General features: G+C 41.4%; 1 protein-coding gene across 1 annotated transcript in view; it reads left to right on the top strand.

Annotated features, from left to right (window-relative positions):
- SLC28A3 (solute carrier family 28 member 3) overlaps window positions 1-17324 on the top strand; it is a 64422-nt gene extending 47098 nt beyond the window's left edge. The window contains exons 10-18 of the mRNA XM_052645327.1: window positions 1857-1937; window positions 3835-3960; window positions 5602-5732; window positions 7703-7871; window positions 8268-8465; window positions 14283-14364; window positions 15013-15111; window positions 15348-15468; window positions 17198-17324. Of these exons, the coding sequence (XP_052501287.1) occupies window positions 1857-1937; window positions 3835-3960; window positions 5602-5732; window positions 7703-7871; window positions 8268-8465; window positions 14283-14364; window positions 15013-15111; window positions 15348-15468; window positions 17198-17324 (1134 nt within the window). The remainder of the gene's footprint in view (window positions 1-1856; window positions 1938-3834; window positions 3961-5601; window positions 5733-7702; window positions 7872-8267; window positions 8466-14282; window positions 14365-15012; window positions 15112-15347; window positions 15469-17197) is intronic.
- The last annotated feature ends 1134 nt before the right edge of the window (window positions 17325-18458 follow it).

Here is an 18458-nt window from a genome sequence, read left to right as displayed (position 1 = left end):
TTGGTGCTCAGCTTTCTTTATGGTCCAACTCGCACATCCATACTGGAAAAACCATAGCTTTGACTAGATGGACCTTTGCTGACAAAGCAATGTCTCTGCTTTTTAATATGCTGCCTAGGTTGGTCATAACTTTCCTTCCAAGGAGCGAGTATCTTTTACTTTCATGGCTGCAGTAACCATCTGCAGTGATTTTGAAGCCCAATAAGGAAAGTCTGTCACTGTTTCCATTGTTTCCCCATCTATTTGACATGAAGTGATGGGACTGAATGCTATGATCTTAGTTTTCTGAATATTGAGCTTTAAGCCAACTTTTTCACTCTCCTCTTTCACTTTCATCACGAAGCTCTTTAGTTCTTTGCTTTCTGCCGTAAAGGTGGTGTCATCTGCATATTTGAGGTTACTGATATTTCTCCCAGCAGTCTTGATTCCAGCTTGTGCTTCATCCAGCCCAGCATTTCGCATGATGTACTCTGCATATAAGTTAAATAAGCAGGATGACAATATATGGCCTTGACATACTCCTTTCCCAATTTGGAACCAGTCTGTTGTTCCATATCTAGTTCTAACTGTTGCTTCTTGACCTGCATACAGGTTTCTCAGGAGGCAGGTCAGGAGGTCTGGTATTCCCATCTCTTGAAGAATTTTCCAGTTTGTTGTGATCCACACAATCAAAGGCTTTGGAGTAGTCAATAAAGCAGAAGTAGATGCTTCTGGAACTCTCTTGCTTTTTTGATGATCCAGCGGATTTTGGCAATCTAATCTCTGGTTTTTTCTGACTTTTCTAAATCCAGCTTGAACATCTGGAAATTCACAGTTCCTGTACTGTTGAAGCCTGGCTTGGAGAATTTTGAGCATTACTTTGCTAGCGTGTGAGATGAGTGCAATTGTGCAGCAGTTTGAACATTCTTTGGCATTGCTTTTCTTTGGAACTGGAATGAAAACTGACCTTTTCCAGTGCTGTGGCCACTGCTGAGTTTTCAAATTTGCTGGCATATTGACTCAGACTTACCATTCAAATAAGATTTGATCAGCCTGCTTTATGCACTATACAATGAAAACACTGGGTGATGTTTTGAGGGATTCCAAGGAGCTCCAGTCCTTTCTTTCTCAGTGCAGAAAGAATTCAGTGAAAGGCATGATTTATTAGAATAGGATGCTTACGAATTTTACAAGCAGACAGGCAAGAAGGCGCCACGCCCTGAGAAACTAGTGGGCTACAGTCTTATAAGCAAAGGAAAAGTGCAGAGAGGGAAAAGACCATGTTCTTCCTCATTCTTGAGTAGACACCATGCTTCCTGCATCAGTTCCTCCTCCATGCTTGTCAGAGGAGTTTTTTGTCCCCACCGGGTCAAGCCAAAATTGTCATGGCACTACGTAAAATTATTTCACATCTCAGTACAATGAGGGTCTTTCATTTTGAAGTGTCACCTTTCCATAAATTATTGTTTTTATGTGTGCAGAGAGCATGTTGCTGAACTCGCTGGGCAGGATGTGGGTCTCACGCCACCATTGTTTCATTGTTTGGGGGCATGTCTTGTACTTCTGTTGCAGGGTTTGTTGCTAAGCAAGCTTGCTTGGTTTTATGCTTAAGCAAATCTGCTTTCCTGAGTAATCATTAACTTACAGGAATCTCCCTTTTTTTTTTTTTCTATTTGCAATCCCTTAGTGTGATTTGCTATTTAATCACCTACTTTGTCCCTTTATCGTGTCCCTATCAATAATGTATGTATATTCAAGCTTAGTACAATTGTTGAAGTCCTCCGTATTTTCCTCCATTTTAAAGATTTTTATCCCTACTTTGAAGTTCTGTGTGTACAAACAGTTCTTTACTGACTCTATCCTTGTTTGCCTTTTAGGTTGGGTGGGTAATGCTAGTGACTATGGGAACATCTCCTGTTGAATCTGTAGTTGCTTCTGGCAATATATTTATTGGACAGGTAAGTTACAATATCAAAAAACAAAACATCTGCTAAAATGGATCCTCTTTCCAGAAAGAGGGAAAAAAAATTTTTTTAATGACAGTGTTATTTCCTTTACTGTAGGAGGAAGATATCAAGATAAGGAACCCTCAATATTAATAATGTGCAGACTCCAAGGGGGAGAGAGAGAGACAGAGAGAGCTCTTCTAAAAGAGTCCATGCCCTAGGGTGGAATTTGGGTTCTTGGAAGTTTATGGAGAGGAAGAAAAACTGAATCATTTTATCAAAGCATAGGGCTTCTCATGTATAGATGCTCAACAAATCTTTTCTGAATTAATTGAGTTGTTGAGGTTTCTGACCCACCCGTCAAAGGCTCATCTACTCAAACGGAGTTCACCATTCGTCTTGAAGCTGCAAATATGTAACAGGCAGCCTCGCATTCTCTAGTACTAATATAAAGCTTGTGGCAATGAAAGAGACCAAGGAAGGCTTTCCCCCGGGAACCATGCAGCCATATCAGTACTTAAGCTCATTCTCAACTTATCTGAACCATCCAACAGTCTCTTTGCTGAGCCTAAAGAAAAATGCTGATGAGCAAAAGCATTTTCACCTTTCTTATCTATCACATGCATTTTTGCCTGAAGTCCATTTAAGCAGAGAAATATGTTGCCAAGGGGCATCTCTCAAAATGGCAGCATTCCTAAGGGATATATAAGTAAGAAATCCTCATCACTTAGGATACACAACTTCAGGCAGAATGGAATCACACACCAAGGAAACCAGGTATGAATACTTGCTAGTATGGCTATGCAAGGAAACTGAATTTGAAGCAAAAATCAAGTCACCCCGAAAAACACATGGCCCCAAATTAAAAAGCTTACAATTGCTCCAGGCAGCTGAGCCTTCTGATCGGTAAGCCTAGCTTACTAGCCTAGAGCAGAGTTCTTTCCCTAGTAGTTGAAATTATTATAATTATAGTCATAAAATCCCTGAGGACTAATTAGGGCACCATCTTGAGCTGATTACTCCTACCTGCAGGGTAAGAGGGCTCATGTACTGAGTTTCTATTTAGTCCATAAATTGAAGCTCAACACACTCAATCTTATAGAACAATTAGAAATAATGAGGGGAAAATTGTAAAATTGCACACATGCTCCTGTTGTGCTCAATTTGACACTTAATATGTACTTAATATGCTAAAAGTACAGCTATTATTTATGGAGAGTCCCACACCATAGGCCACCTGCCCTTCTTAATGGAACTCAAGCCTTTACAACTATATTCTAATCGATGCCTTTCCATGCAAGTAGAGGTTGTTCTCTGATTTTCAATTAGGGAAGGGCCCGTGGGCACCTGTCTTTGTTTTTGCTGGTATTTTTTAATACTTATGTCTTTGTTTCCCTATGGTATCAGCAAAGAAGTTAGGGTATGTTGAGATGAAGCTGGGAGATGGGAAGTCACAGAAGTTTGGAAATCATAGTTCCCAAAGCCAGGCCAGTGGATAGAGAGTTACTTGGCCCATGGTTGTCCAACTTTAGAAAAGAGTACCAAGTCCTCAGAGTCCAATCCTAGGGTAGGCAGGAGCCTTACACAAACTGGCCTTGCAAACTTCACATATGACTCTGTATATACACTGCCCTAGAGTCCAGAAGACCCAGACATTGATAGTATAGGTTCTTAAACATGAACACTCATCAGAACCACCAGCAAGTTTGTTAAAACACTGCTGCTGGACCCAGCCCTAGAGTTTTCCATTAAGTAATTCTGAGAATCTGTGGGTCTAACAAATTCCTGGGTCAAGCTGATGGAACTGGCCTGAAGTCCACTCTTAGAAATACTGCTGTAGAGAATGGAATTTTGAGTAGTAGCCTCTCCTCCTCAGGGAACGTTTAATCTGGTCACTTTGTATTTCCAGACCGAGTCTCCTCTGCTGGTCCGACCGTATTTACCCTATGTCACCAAGTCTGAACTCCACGCGATCATGACCGCTGGGTTCTCTACCATTGCCGGAAGTGTCTTAGGTGCATACATCTCTTTTGGGGTAAGAATGTTTCAGGCTTAACTTATGGAAAAATTCGATCTTTTTTTTTTCTTTGCTATTGTTATTTCAGTTCTTTCCTTTACTACTGCTGCCAGATAAGGAGCCGAAAAGAGTATCCCTTTTTGCTGTATAGATGGTCACAGTTCTTTTGGCATTTGAATAGAGTGACCCCAAGGAGCTTTGGTGTTTCACTTTCATATCCCAGCCACCTAAACACGAACTATATCCAACCATACCAGAATGAAATCTGGTATTTCAATCATAACCTCATATTATGAGGTTACTTCAGGTGAAAATTTAAATATGTAAAAAAAAAATTTAACTATTACAGACACTAGTTAAAGGCCATCTAGGTCAGGGATTAGCAAACTGTGGCCCAGGGGCAAATTTAGATCACTTTGGTTTTTTTTTTTTTTAATAACTACAGTTTAATTGGAAGCCAGCTATTCCTGTTCATTATCTAAGCAGCTTTTATGATACAGAGTTGAGCAGTTGTGGCCCCAAAAGCCAAAACTATTTACCCTTTACAAAAAGCTTTTCCTGACTCCTGGCTTACAGCAGAGATTCTCAAAATCTACTTCACAGTAGAATCACCTGGGATTTTTTAAAAGCTTTTAAAAGCCCTAATGCCCAGGTCCATACCCCAGAGTAATTCATCCAGAATCTCTTGGGATGAGACCCAGGCATCAGTATTATTTTTCAGTCCTCAGATTTCATTGTATAGCCCAGTTTGAGAGCAGCTGGTCTATGGGATGGGGCTGAAGAATGTTATGGTAACTGGTGCACATGCCTCGAGCACAGAGCTTACAGCCTCCAATGGAGAAATGGAATAACATAGCAGTTGCGTGGTCCAGCTGATGAGGAATTCTTATAAGATAGGCAAGTTTCAATCCAGGACTTCATCCAAATCTTACAGAGCCAATCAGTGGGAAGAGGAAAGACAAAAAGGGTGGTGACCTCAGGAACAGCAGTTTGACTCATGCCCCAGATGGTTGGCTGTAGGAATTCTGCCACAAAACTGTGCTGGATGGAATGGGAGTGGGGAGGGAGGAGCAGATTCTATAATTCTGGAAACACAGGGAAGAGAATCCAGAAACAAGATGAGGTTGTGGGAGGGAAGGGGAAAGAGTTTAAGCAGAACTGCAGTGAGGAAAACAAAACCAACTTACAGATTAAAAGGACTCTGAATAAACGGATATTATGTAGAGGCACAAAGGACATCAGGAAACCAAAAGGGAGATGGAGAGGGGTGTATCCATGCCTGCACCCCAGATACCCATCACCTAAATTGATGACATAATGAAATAGCTTTAGGGGCTATTTGAACATTCGAGAAAACAGAGAGGTAGAGTTATCTTCTTTGAAAGTTCCTAAACACAGGATTAATTCTCTTCTGAAATGGTAAACTTTTGGTTTGTGCTTCTCCAAGAGGATGTGGTCAGTTGATGCCATGTCCTTCCCTCTCTCAAGTTGATGCCCGGGAGATGACTAATTGAGCTTTTCCAAGCCTCCAAAGAAACACTGATCTCTAGCACAGAATCAATGCCTGCCCATCACCTCCCTTGTAAGGCGTTTGGGTCATTCATTCTAAACACAACAGAAAAGCTAAACCTTAAACTGGTCTTTCTCTTGAAATCACAGGTTTCATCCTCTCACTTGTTAACTGCTTCAGTTATGTCTGCACCTGCAGCATTGGCTATTTCTAAACTTTTTTGGCCTGAGACAGAAACACCTAAAATAAACCTCAAGAATGCCATGAAAATGGAAAATGGGTAAGTGGGACAAGTTCACCTAGTTAATAGTTAATTACTACCCAAGTAGCAGGCTGGGGGTGGGGAAGGAGAGTTTTGTTCCAGTCCAAATTCAAAGTGCAGCAAAAATTTTATTAGCAGAGAACACAGTGAATTAAAGTGAATTTAATTTCCCATAACTATGTAGACTTCATCCAAATATCTTCTTTCAACACTCAAGGAAATCTCTCCCAACTACCAGTACCTAAATGTCAATACATTTCCTTGACTGTTCAGGTCTTTCATTTAATTAACTTCTTTTTAGATTGAAGTATAGTTGGTCTGTGGTATTATATTAGGTTCAGGTGAACAGATAGGTAATTTTAAATATCATGTAGAGTTCATTGTGGCCCCCCTGGTAGCTCAGCGGTAAAGAATCCGCCTACAATGCAGGGGACACAGGAGACATGGGCTTGATCCCTGGGTCAGGAAGATCCCCTGGAGAAGGAAATGGCAACCCACCCCAGTATTCTTGCCAGGAAATTCCCAGAGGACAGAGGAGCATGGCAGGCTGCAGTCCACAGGGTCACAAAGAATCAGACACAACTGAGCAGCTGAACCCACACATGGGCTTCATTGGGCCATGATTTAAGACTGTAGGAGAATCATAGGATCACCATTTCCAGAAGTTTCTTATATAATAGGGATGATGAGATGTGATATTAGTATTCCTAACCCCTCTTAGGTTCATTTACTATTTGCTCTTTTTGAAAGAAAGAGAAAGGGGTGGAAAAAATAAGGAATTTAGGGTGTTCAAAAGTATGTCATTATATAACAGAATTTCAGTTCAGTTCAGTTCAGTCGCTCAGTCGTGTCCGACTCTTTGCGACCCCATGAATCGCAGCACGCCAGGCCTCCCTGTCCATCACCAACATCCAGAGTTCACTCAGATTCACATTCATCGAGTCAGTGATGCCATCCAGCCATCTCATCCTCTGTCGTCCCCTTCTCCTCCTGCCCCCAATCCCTCCCAGCATCAGTGTCTTTTCCAATGAGTCAACTCTTCACATGAGGTGGCCAAAGTACTGGAGCTTCAGCTTTAGCATCATTCCTTCCAAAGAAATCCCAGGGCTGATCTTCAGAATGGACTGGTTGGATCTCCTTGCAGTCCAAGGGACTCTCAAGAGTCTTCTCCAACACCACAGTTCAAACACATCAATTCTTCGTCAACCAATGTTTCTGAGATTCATCCATTGTTTGTATATAGAGAATCATAACCATGCATGGAAAAGGAAGTTGCCAAAGTATATATATGGAATACGTGGATTTCAATTATAAAGCTAGCAAATGTGTAAACTAACACAATATATTATTCAGGGGTAAAGAAAATTAAAAAGAAAGGGAATCTTAAGCAAATCCTAGTGGGCCAAGTACCTCTGAGATTAGAGAGAAGATGTGATTAACGAGGGAGTGCTCAAAGCTGATGTGACATTCCATTTCTTAAATGAGATGATGGATGCATACACAGACCTTCCTTGAATTGTTACTTCTTATACTGTGAACTCCCAGGTGAACTCCAGGAGTTGGTGATGGACAGGGAGGCCTGGCAGGCTGTGATTCATGGGGTCGCAAAGAGTCGGACATGACTGAGCGACTGAACTGTCTGACTGACTGATACTGTGAATATTTTATAAATATTCTCTGGAAGCCATCAAATATAAGTGTTTAAACCTATAGTATTTTATTCTTTCCCATTTTTTTATTATAAATTATTTCCCCAAATTAAAAGAGTGGTATAACACTTAGACACTCATATGCCCATCACCTACACTCAAAAACTAAATCCTTTCATGATTTCATGGAATTCAGGTGAGTGAGTATTTCAGCCAGGACATGGGTCTGAGAGTTTGTCTCTCCATTCAGATAAGCTCCGATTATGCCATTTCTACACCAAGGATGTCCATCCACTGACAATCTTTTAGTAATTCTGCAATTGCTATTTTTTGATAAAGTGATTCAAGGAATCTCCTAGAAGCTGCAACACAGGGAGCATCCTCATCCATTTCCCTGGTGGCGAACATCGCCGTGAATTTGATTGCCTTCCTAGCCCTGCTGTCTTTTATGAATTCAGCCCTGTCCTGGTTGGGAAATATGTTTGACTACCCACAACTGAGTTTTGAGGTACAATTCTATCATATTCCTCATCCTTTTTGTTTCTGCCAATCTTTGTTAAAAATAAAGCTGATTTATGAACTGTCTATAATATACTCTAACTGGCTATAGTGCACTCTTCTACCATGTACAGACTTACCAGGAACCCCCCAACTTCCCACCCCTCTCTCCTCCTTCCCCCAACACAGAATCATTCATTCCTGACTCCTTCCCTCAAATCCTTCCTTACTTCAAATGATCAGTTTCAACCTTTACTCCTAAAGGATAAAGAGAGGCTAGAGGAGGAACAGGGATTTCTGTGCCTAAGGACACAGAGGGGATGGAAACAATCTGGTCACAGGCATGAGGCCCAAGAACTGGAAGCAAATCACTGCTCTAATGAGGTCTTCTTTTTTTTGTTTGTAGGTAATATGCTCCTACATCTTCATGCCCTTTGCCTTCATGATGGGAGTAGACTGGCAGGATAGCTTTATGGTTGCCAAACTCATAGGTTATAAGACATTCTTCAATGAATTTGTGGCTTATCAGCAACTCTCAAAATTGATCCATTTAAGGCAAGTGGGTGGACCCAAATTTGTGGATGGTGTGCAGCAATATATGTCGGTGAGTACATTTCCTTCCCAATATACTTCAATACATACATACATTCATCAAATAGCTGCTGGTGCCTCTGTGTGTCAGGTACCATGCCAGGTATTTGGGGTACATCAGAGAAGAAAACAGGCCCCAAATCTTTGACTTCACAATCGGGTTACGTTGAGTTAATCACAGGGTATGCATGTGCACATGAATGTATGTGATTGTGTGTAGAAAGAAACACAGCTAATCTTTACCACTGTGATCATTTACTTTTGAGCCACTATCAGTGCAAATCCATGAGCTGGGATTATAACCAATAGCTCAACTGGTAAAGAATCCATCTGCAATGCAGGAGACTCCGGTTTGATTCCTGGGTTGGGAAGATCTGCTGAAGAAGGGATAGGCTACTGACCTCAGTATTCTTGGACTTCCCTGGTGGCTCAGCTGACAAAGAATCTGCCTGCAATGCAGGAGACCTGGGTTTGATCCCTGGGTTGGGAAGATCCCCTGGGAAAAGGGAATGGCTACCCACTCCAGTATACTGGCCTAGAGAATTCCACGGACTATATAGTCCATGGAGTTGCAACGAGTCAGACACAACTAAGTGACTTTCACTTTCACTTCACTTTCACATCAGATATTTATGGAATGTCTTCTTTGAGCACTGTGCTATGGATGGCTGCCACAGTGTTAAACGAGTGATAAAGCTTCTGTTCTCATGGGACTCATCATCTAATGATCATGAAGTTCTCTTTCTTCTTGTTTAAGAAACTGTTTGATTTCTGAGAAACTGCCTAAGTGCTGCCTAGTGACTGGACATATTAAAGGCAGTGAGACACAACAACTATCCCCCAAGTGAATGAGGGAAGAGAAAAAGCTCAGGCCCTATAATTATGTCATGATTTCAGGTCCATAGCCTGAAAGGAGATGCTCATGTCTACTTGGCCTTGAATGGGATAAGGGCATCCAGGTGAGGCTGTTATTTCAGCCATATTTGCAGCTAAGTCTCCAGCTTCTACTTTTCTGAAGAACAGAATTGTCACACATGGAAACTCTGAGGGAAATGGCAAACATTTCCTACCACCACCATTACTCATCAAAACAATCTGCTTGGAATTAATGTCCTAGGCACATATTTGGCTTTAAAGGGAAAGGGAAGGAAAAGCATGCTGTTCAAGGTTCTAACTGAGACTGCCCACCTCTGACCATCTCTCCCAGCCTCCCAAACACCAAACACACAGATTACTCCCACATGTTACACAAATATAACAGCATACTCTAGGGCAGTATTGATTTGTACTTATGGTCGGGGGCATTCTGACCCACACATCGGAGATGAACAATAGCTCTGCAGGTCTCCTGTTTGTCAAATGTTCATTCTTCAACTGACCACGCAATGGAGCTTGGCCAAACGTCCTCATCGTTTGGATGCTGCCACAAACTAGCTGGCTTCCCTGCCAAAAGTAAAGAATAGGCTAAATTAAGTGAAATGTTTTCCATCCCCTACTGCCGGTTGCCTGGAAAAAGTAGTTTTGTTATTAAGCAAAGTGAGCTCTCAGTTCTGGCTGTACTAAGCAGGTTTGTGAACAGGTTATTAAGAGGATAGAAATAGAACAGTAGAGCTGATGTGGGTTGGGAGTGAGCCCAACCAGGAGCAGACTCACAGAAGGATATTTGGAGACAGGAACTCAATGGCTTTTGCTGTTGTTGAGTCACAAAAGAGAAAGCATTTTGTTTTTCCAAATGTCTTATTTCCAATCAACCAAATGGGGACAAGTTCTTACAATTTCTGTTTACCAACCAACAAGTGGTGGGAGTGTCCCACCATCTCCTGGAAAAGGTACAATGTGACTAAAGCATAAAACCTGGGTCCATACGGCAAAAACCCAGTGTTATCCATTGAATTATGCACACTGATGACCTTCATCTAAGTGTTCAGAATGCATATGTAGAGATGGCCAACTGACACATGGAAAGATGCCCATCACTAATTATTAGAGAAATGAAAATCAAAACTGCAATGAGCACATCCGCACACCAGTCAGAAGGACCATCATTAAAAAGTCTACAAATAACAAATGTTGGAGAGGGTATAGAGAAAAGGGAGCCATTTTACACTGTTGGTTGGAATTGGTACAGCCACTATGGAAAATAGTATGGAGGTTTCTCGATAGCTCAGTTGGTAAAGAATCCACCTCCAATGCAGGAGACCCCAGTTTGATTCCTGGGTCAGGAAGATCTGCTGGAGAAGGGATAGGTTACCCACTCCAGTATTCTTGGGCTTCCCTTGTGGCTCAGCTGGTAAAGAATCCACCTGCAATGCAGGAGACCTGGGTTCGATCCCTAGGTTGGGAAGGTCTCCTGGAGAAGGGAGAGGCTACCCACTCCAGTATTCTGGCCTGGAGAATTCCATGGACTATATAGTCCTTGGGGTCGCAAAGAGTCAGACACGACTGAGAGACTTTCGCTTTCACTTTTCCTCAAAAAATTAAAACTAGAGTGAACCTACGATCCAACAATCCCACTCCTGGGAATATACTCAGAGAAAACTGTAATATGAAAAGATACATGCACCCCAGTGTTCATAGCAGCACTATTTACAATAGCCAAGACATGGAAGCAATCTAAATGTCCATCAATGGATGAATGGATAAAGAAGATATGGTACATAAACACAATAGAATACAACTTAGCCATAAAAAATAATAAAATAATGTGATTTGCAGCAAAGTGGATGAACCTAGCTATTATCAGACTAAGTAAAGTAAGTCAGAAAGAGAAAAACAAATACCGTATGATGTCACTTATATCTAAGTGAAATCTAAAATATAACACAAATGAAATTATTTATGAAGCAGACACAGGCTCACAGACATGGAAAACAAACTTACAGTTACCAAAGGGGAAAGAGAAAAGGGATAAATTAGGTTTGGTATTGGCAGATTAAAAACTACTATACATAAAGTAGATAAACAATAAGGTCCTACTGTACAGACCAGCAAACTAAATTTATACCCTGTAATAAACCATAATGGAAAAGAATACATATCTGTATATAATATATACATATCTATATATCTGAATCATTTTGCTGAGCAGAAGAAACTAACAAAACAGTGTAAATCAAATATACTTCAGTTTAAAAAAAAGAGGAATACATATGTAGCATGTTACCCCCAGAATGAGCTCTTTATCACTCCATCATTTTCACCATCTTCTTTTTCTTAGAATAAAGATAATACTTTGCATGTTTGTTTACACAAAAAACATACCATGGTACAGAACTCAAAAGGTACAAGAGGTGTACAGGGAAAAGGAAGTCATCCTCCTTATTTCTCTACGATTCAGCTCCTCTCCACATTTCACATCATGCTCTCTGTTGTTAGCAATGCTCTTTGCCCTTGGTAACGTATCTTGGATGCCTGTGACACAATATGAGCACATCATAACTTATTTCAACCAGTCCCTTGTTGATGAACACTATTACAATTTTTTAGCTATTAGAAGTAATGCTACAATGACTTTCCTTGTACCTGTGGCATCTTTGATCCAGTACAAGGAGAGCTGAAAGAACTATTATTAATTTCCTAGTACAGTGCAGCTCTTTCTATCACATAACCCTTGGGCAAAGGCTAAGTGGAATCATCCCAGCCTACTTTTCCTCTTATTATAAGACCCTACATGGCCACATCTGTGTCCCTCCTTCCCCTAGATCCTCAGAAATGAGGAGGGAATCTTAAGCACTTTTTGCCATCTCCTGCCCCATGGCCTCTTAACAAGCTTGCCTATTTTTGAAGCCAATTGAACTAAATGAAAAAGCAATAGACGGAGCAGGGGACAAGAATGAGCTTTTCCGCAAACAGTGGACTGCCCAAATACTTGAAATATATTTTTTTTTTCCTGTCTTCATGATGATGGAGAATATCAACAAAGGAGTTCTCAGAAATTGTGAAAGAGAAGAGGAGCTTTATAATCAACCAAAAAACTTACTGTTACCACTTGAACCTTGAATGTGAGCTTTGAAAAATCCGGTTAATGAAAAAAAAAAAGAGAGGAAAAACAAAGTCACTGCTACTTTTGATAGAGTGTTAGCCTGGTTTGTTCTTCAAACCAAATCATAGATTTTTCAGGATTTTGGTAAAGAAGATTATTGCCTTGGTCATGTGGGTGCCTTTGCCAGTTTGGCTGTGCCTCTGGTGAGCAACTGAGCCCACTGAGTCTTCCAAGCCTCCCACAGTCAGCTGCTCAGTCTGAGGAGGATTATCTGGACTGAGCAGCCTGTCATGTCCACTGGAACAGAGAAGGAGGGTCACGCTCATGCTCCCAAGAATCCACCTGCCATCTTCTCATCTTTCCCTGTGAAAAGACTATTCACTCTCCTAGCACCTAACATCCCTATGATCTGGTCAGAGCTGAGGAAAAAAGAAAGGCAAGCACACACCACAGACAGCTGAAAGGAGCCTCTCTGCTATCTGTGAGCTTCCTTTTTACTATGATAATTCCTTTTCACTGAAGTATAATTTACATACCAAAAAAGGCCTATATTTTGATAAATCAGTCACCTTTGTAACCACGCCCACAATCAAGATAATGAACATTTCCACCACACCTAGAAAACTTCCCTTTGCCGGTTGTCAACAACACCTCATCCCACCCCAACCCGGTCCCAGGAAACCAGTGATCTTTCTCCCACTATAGATCATTTTTGCCTGTTCTAGAATTTCATATAAATGGATTCAGGATTCATATTGTTGCATGTGTTAGTTTTTTCCTTTCTATGGCAGAGTAGTATCCTATTTTATGTATGCTGCTGCTGCTGCTAAGTCGCTTCAGTCGTGTCTGACTCTGTGCGAACCCATAGACGGCAGCCCACCAGGCTCTGCCGTCCCTGGGATTCTCCAGGCAAGAGCGCCGGAGTGGGCTGCCATTGCCTTCTCCAATGCGTGAAAGTGAAAAGTGAAAGTGAAGTCGTTTCCACACTTCATTTATCCATTTGGCTATTGAAGGACATTTGAGCTATTTCCAGCTTGGGGCTATTGTGATTCAGGCTGCTTTAAATACTCATGTACAATCTCCTTGTAGGCATACATTTTTATTTCTCCTGGGAACATTCCTAGGAGTGGTATTATTGATCATACAGGCTGTTATGTTAATTCGATTACAAAAAAAATCCCTGCTAGGTATGTTCATATTTTACGAACAGGCTGTGTCACTTTACATTCCCACTAATAGTGTATAAGAATTCCAATTGCTCCACATCCTTGTCAACACTTCGTGTTGTCCATCTTTTTTTGCCATTTTAATGGATGCATAGTGATAGTTTATTGTTTTCATTTAATTTTCATTTTCCTGGTGACAATTGATGTCAAACATCTCATGTGCTTCTTTTGGCCACTTGCGTATCTTTCATGAAATCTTTTTATCTGTTTTTTATTGGGTGCTTGTCTTCTTAATGAGTTATAGCATTTCTTTATACATTCTGAATAAATCCTCTGTCAAATAAACGTAATGTGAGTATTTTCTAGAACCAATTTTGTATCATCAGTAGCTAATACTTGGCCTGACACAATATAAAAGTTATCATTGAGTAGAAAATAGCATTTGTAGAGGTCAAGACTACAAATCTAAGAACTTCATGAAGTCTCTGAACCCACACAGCCCCTTTTCCTTCCCCCAAATTCAAGGGGAGATGGAAAAAACAACGGGTGTTTGATACCATACACTGTACATTTATCTGTCAATAGTGATTTCATAGTCAGAATTGGAAGCCCAGTTAGGATATCAGATTTAATAAACTAGGTCACATCATGTATACATCTGTGTGTTTATGCTTATTTCCAGATGCGTTCTGAGGCAATCTCCACTTATGCTCTCTGTGGCTTTGCCAATTTTGGTTCCCTGGGAATAGTGATCGGCGGACTCAGTAAGTGAAAAGAATATTCTTCATCTACAGATACGGTGTAAACGTGCTTCTGATCTCCATGTTGCTCTGTAACATTATTTGTGTTAGAAAAAGAGACACTGCAACAGCAGCAAATTCTTTGGGGTCTATTTTTGCCCCCGCTCTGCAATGTAGTTTTCCTATGTGTGTCCTGGCTAACATCAGGAAGAATTTGCTCAAATGTACAGATATTATTACCCCACTCAAAGACAACAAATACATTTCACTTTGCATACCAATTCCAATAGATTTTTAATGACCACCTGGAGAAGGATTCTGAGGGCCAGTGGAAGTTCAACGGGAAAAGGCTATGATTAATTAATTCTGTGCCACCATAGGCAAAGAAGGGGATGGTGAGAGATGGCAGATATTTGGGATCCCTCCTTGCAACCCATTTGCCTTGCCATGCCCTCAACACACTGTGAGGTCTCCTACACCAGAGAAACTTCTCTGGGTGTGGAGCTCATCACTTAGCTCTTGAATCTTGAATTTTCCCAGTCAGTTTACAAAAGGAAAAGAAAAGTCAGCTGACCTGAGACTCCAACCCTAGAACTCTCAGAGGCAGGGAATTTGGAATTGAAATCAATATCCTCAACATTAACCTTTCATACTTTCTCCCACGTTCCCCAGGTTCCATGGCTCCTTCAAGAAAGCGTGACATCACCGCAGGAGCAATGAGAGCTCTGATTGCGGGGACCATCGCCTGCTTCCTGACGGCCTGCATTGCAGGTATTATATTGTGTTGTTTGTGTCCTGTCTCCCTGTGCTCACAGGATGGCAACTTTGGGGGCACAGTGCCCACCACCTACATACACAGCATACGTTGCTGTAGAGAGCTGGGAGGTAGAGCTGCTCTTAAGCATACTGTGATGTGAAATGTGCAGAGCATGGTGGAGAAGTCAAGAATAGAAGAAGAGTTCAGTGACATCATTAATTAAATAAATGGCACTCTGTTCCACTTCTAGGCATGCTTACCAACACTCCTGTAGACATCAACTGCCACCGCATTTTGGAGAATGCCTTCAACTCCAGCTTAGTCAGAAATACAACCAATGTCGTATCTTGTTGCCAGGGTCTACTGAGCAGGTATTGTACTTTTGATGATAACTTCTTTATAGACATCATTAATAATAAAAAAAGAGCATCCACTTATTATAACTTCATATCTCTTAATATAAGACCCTGTGTGGCAGTTCTAACCACCTTTCATCTTTTTATTTATTTATGACTATACTGGTTCTTTGTTGCTGAGTGTGGGCTTTCTCCGGGTGCAGCCAGCAGGGGCTGCTCTTTGCTGTGGCATTGTGGTGCATGGGCTTCTCACTGCAGTGACTTCTCACTGTGGATCATGGGCTTTAGGTACCTAGGCTTCTGTAGCTGAGGCACACTAGATTCTAGAGAGCAGGCTCAGTAGTTGTGGCACACAGGCTTAGTTGCTCCACCGCATGTGGAATCTTCCTGGTCTAGGGACCAAAGCCATGTCCCTTACATTGGTAGGTGGATTCTAAACCACTGGACCACCAGGGGATCCCAAAACACCTTTCATCTTGACTTTTCTCAACTAAGACTAGAAATCAGAACACTAACCAATGCTGCTCAGACATTTTAATATGCCCCCAGCTGTGTGTTAGGCACTTTGTATGAATTAGCTCAGTTAAACCTTGCAACCACTGTATAAATTGGGCACTATTGCTTTTTAAGCATTAGGTAAAATCAGGGCTTGGAGAAACTATGTCACTTACTGAAGCAAAATGAGTGCAAGCAAGAGTAAGATAGAAAGAGCCAAGAAAATTTGAGTCTTTCTGCCCACAGAGCCCAGACCCTTATCTAAGACCCTAGTACTAGTTACTAGATACTGCCTCCCTTTCAAGAGTATCGAGCAGTGCAGGCTACCCTGACAGCATGGTGGTGATGAGCCTCAGTGGACGAGGGGCCCATCAGTGACTCATGCCAGCCCCCCAATCTTGTACAGTTTCTATCCTCAAAATCAGTATCACCACTCCATCTGCTCTTCTTAAGGTGCAAGTTTTGGGGGTTTTTTTTTGAATATAATTTTATTTATCTATTTGTTTTTGGCTGTGGCATGGGCCTTTCTCTAGTTGCAGTGAGCAGGGGCGACTCTCCATTTTCAGTGCATGGGCGTCTCATTCCAGTGGCCTCTCTTATTGCAGAGCATCAGCTCTAGGGCACGTGGGCTTCAGTAGTTGAGGCTCCCAGGCTCTAAAGCACAGATTCAGTAGTTGTGGTGTATGGGGTTAGCTGGTCCGCAGCATGCAGGATTCTCCAAGCCCAGGGATCAAATCTATGTCTCCTGTGTTGGCAGGAGGATTGCTTTCCACTGAGCCACCAGGGAAGCCCCATGTGCAAGTGTTTTATAAAGATTGATTCTATCCTTTATTTGTTTATTCTGGAAGAAATAAGAGGAGTCTCTCAGGCCAAACAGGACTTAAGAGTCAAAACTACTTTGTCCTTAACCCACCCTAACCAGAATGTTAGGCTTCCCTGGTGGCTCAGATGGTAAAGAATCTGCCTGCAATGTGGCAGATCCAGGTTCGAACCCTGGGTTGGAAAGATTTCCTGGAAAAGGGCATCGCAATTCACTCCAGTATTCTTGCCTGCAGAACTCCATAGACAGAGGAGCGTGGTGGACTATAATTCATGGGGTTACAGAGTCAGGCACGACTGAGTGACAAACACTACTGGAATGTGAGGGAAGAAATCAGCTTCCTACCCTGTGCTATTTCTCATGTGTCATCTTCTGTTCATCTTCTGTCTTTGAAGTCTCAACTAACTGTTTTATTCTCCTTTGCTCCAGCGCTGTTGTCAAGGGTCCTGGTGAGGTCATCCCAACCGGAAACCATAGCCTATATACTTTGAAGAACTGCTGCAACTTGTTGAATACACCAACACTGAACTGCAGTTGGATTCCTAATGTACTTTGAGTCCAGCCACTCCTCCAACAGAATTCTAAGTACAGGTGCTGAATTTTCTGCTTTGAGGAGAGTGGGGAGAAACAAGCTATTTCCACAGATCAATACTTCTGTCATGTAGTTTCAGCTTTAAAGAAGAAAAACAGGAATGAATGCTTCAGATCTATAGTATCTTCCTCCTCCCCTTTTTTCTCCCCACTACTGAGAATTACTCATTTTGGTGTCCCAAAGTGACAAGTTGTCTCCAAAAATGTTTCCTATCTCAAAAGGAGATTCTGGAGACGATGCGAAGATGCTTTTTAGTGAAGTGATCTTAATGGCATAAAGACCACACTATATGAGGAAACACAAATACTAATGACTGGATTAAAGGGGTTTCACCCAAAAGAAAGAATGTGAGAAAGGTTTGGAATACCTTAAGTAATTTATTTGTGTTTTCATTTTTGTTCATACACAAGAGTAATTTTTTTAAATCCACGTGTGAATAGTTGACTTGTATGTGTTGTGTGTGTATGTGTGGTGGTGATGAAGTGGGAACATAAATGGTATTAACACGTCCTTTCCCTCTGTTCTGTAGGTTCTGGTGTCAGCCTTCATAAAAGCCTATGGCACAGTGTGTGAGGGATGCCAGTTAGTCATATGTTGGTTCTCCTCTGTTTACTATGACTATTATTTTTCTCTCTCACTCTTTTTTCTTTTTTTAACTCTTTGCATTTTTCTACTCTGTTTATTCCTGAGAGTTAAAGTTTTCCCCTTTTCAAATTCAAAAATTAATAAAATTCATTTTTAATAAAAGTGGCAATATTACACACATACCCCTTTCTCTCCATCCTATTCACTCCAGTCTCTTTCCAGTATCACACTCGGAAATTAACTGTTAATGGACTAGTACTGAGGGAGGGAGATATTATTTCTGAGTCATGTGGTGAGAATAGATAGTAAGGGGGTAAGGATCAGGCAAATGAGCTGGTGAGCACTTGAGGCTTGCTGCCTCCAGAAATCTTATCAATACTCTGTGAACTTTGTGAGTGGCGCTGGGCTAGGTGGAAGATTCCCTTTTCCCAGTGAAGCTACTCAGTCGAAGGTTTTGGTAGACAGTGATGTCTTCACTCTTCTTTGGCACACATAGATACTGAAGAGCTATTT

This window comes from Budorcas taxicolor, chromosome 8, assembly GCF_023091745.1.
Source record: "Budorcas taxicolor isolate Tak-1 chromosome 8, Takin1.1, whole genome shotgun sequence".
NCBI classification, from domain to species: Eukaryota; Metazoa; Chordata; class Mammalia; order Artiodactyla; family Bovidae; genus Budorcas; species Budorcas taxicolor.
The sequence above is the reverse complement of the archived record's forward strand: the minus strand, read 5'-3'. Positions and strand labels throughout refer to the sequence as shown.